General features: G+C 55.6%; 1 protein-coding gene across 1 annotated transcript; it reads right to left on the bottom strand.

Annotated features, from left to right (window-relative positions):
• Positions 1-1,618: 1,618 nt before the first annotated feature.
• Positions 1,619-3,219, bottom strand: EBI3 (Epstein-Barr virus induced 3; the record flags this gene model as incomplete). The annotated part of the gene is made up of 4 exons (XM_009081718.1): positions 1,619-1,771; positions 1,854-2,023; positions 2,845-3,017; positions 3,102-3,219. Coding segments are annotated over 4 exons (614 nt in total), but the record flags the coding sequence as incomplete, so codon positions are not given.
• Between the last annotated feature and the right edge of the window lie 66 nt (positions 3,220-3,285).

The raw sequence follows: 3,285 nt of genomic DNA on the forward strand, positions 1-3,285 counted from the left end.
CAGCAAAAGGACCATCCAGGAGCAGTGAATAGATTATATTGGGCAGCAAAAAGGAACCAAGCCCAAGGGCAGCAAAGAACTGTTCTGGGACAGCAAAAGGACCATCCAGGAGCAGTGAATAGATTATATTGGGCAGCAAAAAGGAACCAAGCCCAAGGGCAGCAAAGAACTGTTCTGGGACAGCAAAAGGACCATCCAGGAGCAGTGAATAGATTATATTGGGCAGCAAAAAGGAACCAAGCCCAAGGGCAGCAAAGAACTGTTCTGGGACAGCAAAAGGACCATCCAGGAGCAGTGAATAGATTATATTGGGCAGCAAAAAGGAACCAAGCCCAAGGGCAGCAAAGAACTGTTCTGGGACAGCAAAAGGACCATCCAGGAGCAGTGAATAGATTATATTGGGCAGCAAAAAGGAACCAAGCCCAAGGGCAGCAAAGAACTGTTCTGGGGCAGCAAAAGGACCATCCAGGAGCACTGAATGGATTGTCCAGGGCCAGCAAAAAGGAGTGTTCAGGGGCGTTAAAGAGGTTGTCTCAAGGGGCAGTGAATGGATTGTCCTGGGGCAGGAAAAGGACCATCCAGGAGTAGTGAAAGAACTGTCCTGGGCAGCAAAATCTAACCAAGCCCAAGGGCATCAAGGAACTTTCCTGGGGCAGCAAAGGAAACTGTGCTGGGACAGCAAAAGGACCATCCAGGAGCAGTGAATAGATTATATTGGGCAGCAAAAAGGAACCAAGCCCAAAGGCAGCAAAGAACTGTCCTGGGGAAGCCAAGTAGTGAAAGAACTGTCCTGGGCAGCAAAATCTAACCAAGCCCAAGGGCATCAAGGAACTTTCCTGGGGCAGCAAAGGAAACTGTGCTGGGACAGCAAAAGGACCATCCAGGAGCAGTGAATAGATTATATTGGGCAGCAAAAAGGAACCAAGCCCAAGGGCAGCAAAGAACTGTTCTGGGGCAGCAAAAGGACCATCCAGGAGCACTGAATGGATTGTCCAGGGCCAGCAAAAAGGAGTGTTCAGGGGCGTTAAAGAGGTTGTCTCAAGGGGCAGTGAATGGATTGTCCTGGGGCAGGAAAAGGACCATCCAGGAGTAGTGAAAGAACTGTCCTGGGCAGCAAAATCTAACCAAGCCCAAGGGCATCAAGGAACTTTCCTGGGGCAGCAAAGGAAACTGTGCTGGGACAGCAAAAGGACCATCCAGGAGCAGTGAATAGATTATATTGGGCAGCAAAAAGGAACCAAGCCCAAAGGCAGCAAAGAACTGCCCTGGGGCAGCCAAAGTGCCATCTGGGAGCAGTGAAAGGATTGTCCAGGGGCAGTAAAGGGACCATCCCCAAGGGCAGCAAAGGAACTGTGCTGGGGCAGCAAAAGGACCATCCAGGGGCACTGAAAGAACTGTCCTGTGCAGCAAAAAGGAACCAAGCCCAAGGGCATCATGAAGACCATCCCTGGGGCAGCTCAGCCATCACAAACCCCCCAAAATCAGGACAGGGTCAGAGCATCAAGTCAGTTTATTGCCCATTGCTGACAGCACTGGTGGCTCTGCGTTCCTGGAGCATGTGAGGCCCCTCAGTGGGACAAGCAGGATGGGGAAGGGATGACTGGATGTGCCCTGCCTGTCAGGGCTGTCCCCAGGGTGCCCCCGAGGCTGGTGGGCTCCAGGCACTGAGCTCCCCTGAGTCTGACAGGTCCTGGGCAGCCACCTGGACGTGGTGGAGGGTGCCAGGCCGCACGTCCCGCAGGGTGTGGGATGTCAGCTGGAAGGGCCCAACCTAGGGCACAGCAGGGTCAGGGCACACAGTGTCACAGCCCTGTGTGTGCTGCAGCCTCGGGGCAGGGAGGGGGTGGCAGTACCGTGGTGGTGGTGGTGGCAGAGTCCTTGTCCTGGGAGTAACGGATGTGGTACTTGAGTGGGAAGTACTCTGGGAAGGGCCAGGATGATGGTGGGTTCCACTCCAGCCGCAGCTGCTTGGGCTCCCCAGGGATGGGGGAGACCCTCAGGTCCTCAGGGGGGTCAGGCTTTACTGAGGGATGGGGAGACAAGGAGTCATGGAATGGTTTGGGTTGGAAAGGACCTTAAAGAGCATCTCGTGCCAACCTCTGCCATGGGCAGGGATGGTTTCCACTAGCCCAAACCCTATCCAACCTGGCCTGGAACACTCCCAGGGATGGAGCAGCCACAGCTGCTCTGGGAAATCCATTCCAGTGCCTCAGCACCTTCACAGGGAGGAATTTCTTCCCAATATCTAACCTAAACCTACACTGTGTCAATGTGAAGCCATTCCCCCTTGTCTTGGCACTCCAGGCCCTTGTAAATAGTCTCTCTCCATCTTTCTTGCAGGCTCCCTACAGGGACTGGAAGATCACAACTTGGTCACCCTTGAAGCCTTCTCTTCTCCAGGCTGAGAAATCCCAACTGTCTCAGCCTTTCCTCATAGGAGAGCTGCTCCACCCCTCATAGGGAGGAATTCCTTCCTAATATCCCATATAAATCTCTCCTTGTTCCGATTAAAACCATTTCTCTTGTCCTACCACTGTTTGTCTGTGTAAAACTTCACTTCCTTTTCACGTGAAGGGGTGAGGTGGTGGCTGAGGGACCCAGCGTGGGGTCCCTGGGGACAGAGACACTGTATCCCCCTGCCCTGTGGGCTGAGCTATGCAATCCACACTGCAGAGCCAACCTGAGACCCAGCAAATCATTGCCCTGATGATCCCACATCCCAAACAGAGGAGAAACCATAGGGAAAAGGCCCAAAGGACACCCCAGGGCTGGACCAGCCCCAGGTGGGGTGAGGTGTGAGGGGTTTGGGGATTACCCCTGTGTCCCCATGCCAGCAGCACTCACTGATGTTCTCCAGGAGGAAGGGCAGGAGGCTGGAGGCAGCACCCAGGGGGTTCACAGCTGTCACATTCACCACGTAGGGGCTGAGGGAGAACACCTGGAGGTCCCCAAAGGAGCAGCTCCTCGGCCCCATGAGCACACACTCACCCGTCTCCCCGGGCCCCCCAGTGCCATCCCTGGGGGCAGAGCAGACAGCTGGGTGAGGAGGGGGTGACACAGGCATGGGGGGGCTCAGGCAGGGCTGGGGGATCCCCACTGACCTGTATGTGGCCACGAAGTGAGTGTCCAGCAGTGGGTCAGGGGTCAGGCCCCAGGAGCAGTTCACTGTCTGCGGGTAGCTGATGGCCCAGCACTCGATGGTGGGTGGAGAGGGGGGATCTGGGGCAGGGGACAGGGGTCACCCCACTGCCAGAGTCCTCAGGGGACCCCCAGACAAGGGACAGG

Source organism: Acanthisitta chloris, unplaced genomic scaffold (assembly GCF_000695815.1).
Source record: "Acanthisitta chloris isolate BGI_N310 unplaced genomic scaffold, ASM69581v1 scaffold26299, whole genome shotgun sequence".
Classification (NCBI taxonomy): Eukaryota; Metazoa; Chordata; class Aves; order Passeriformes; family Acanthisittidae; genus Acanthisitta; species Acanthisitta chloris.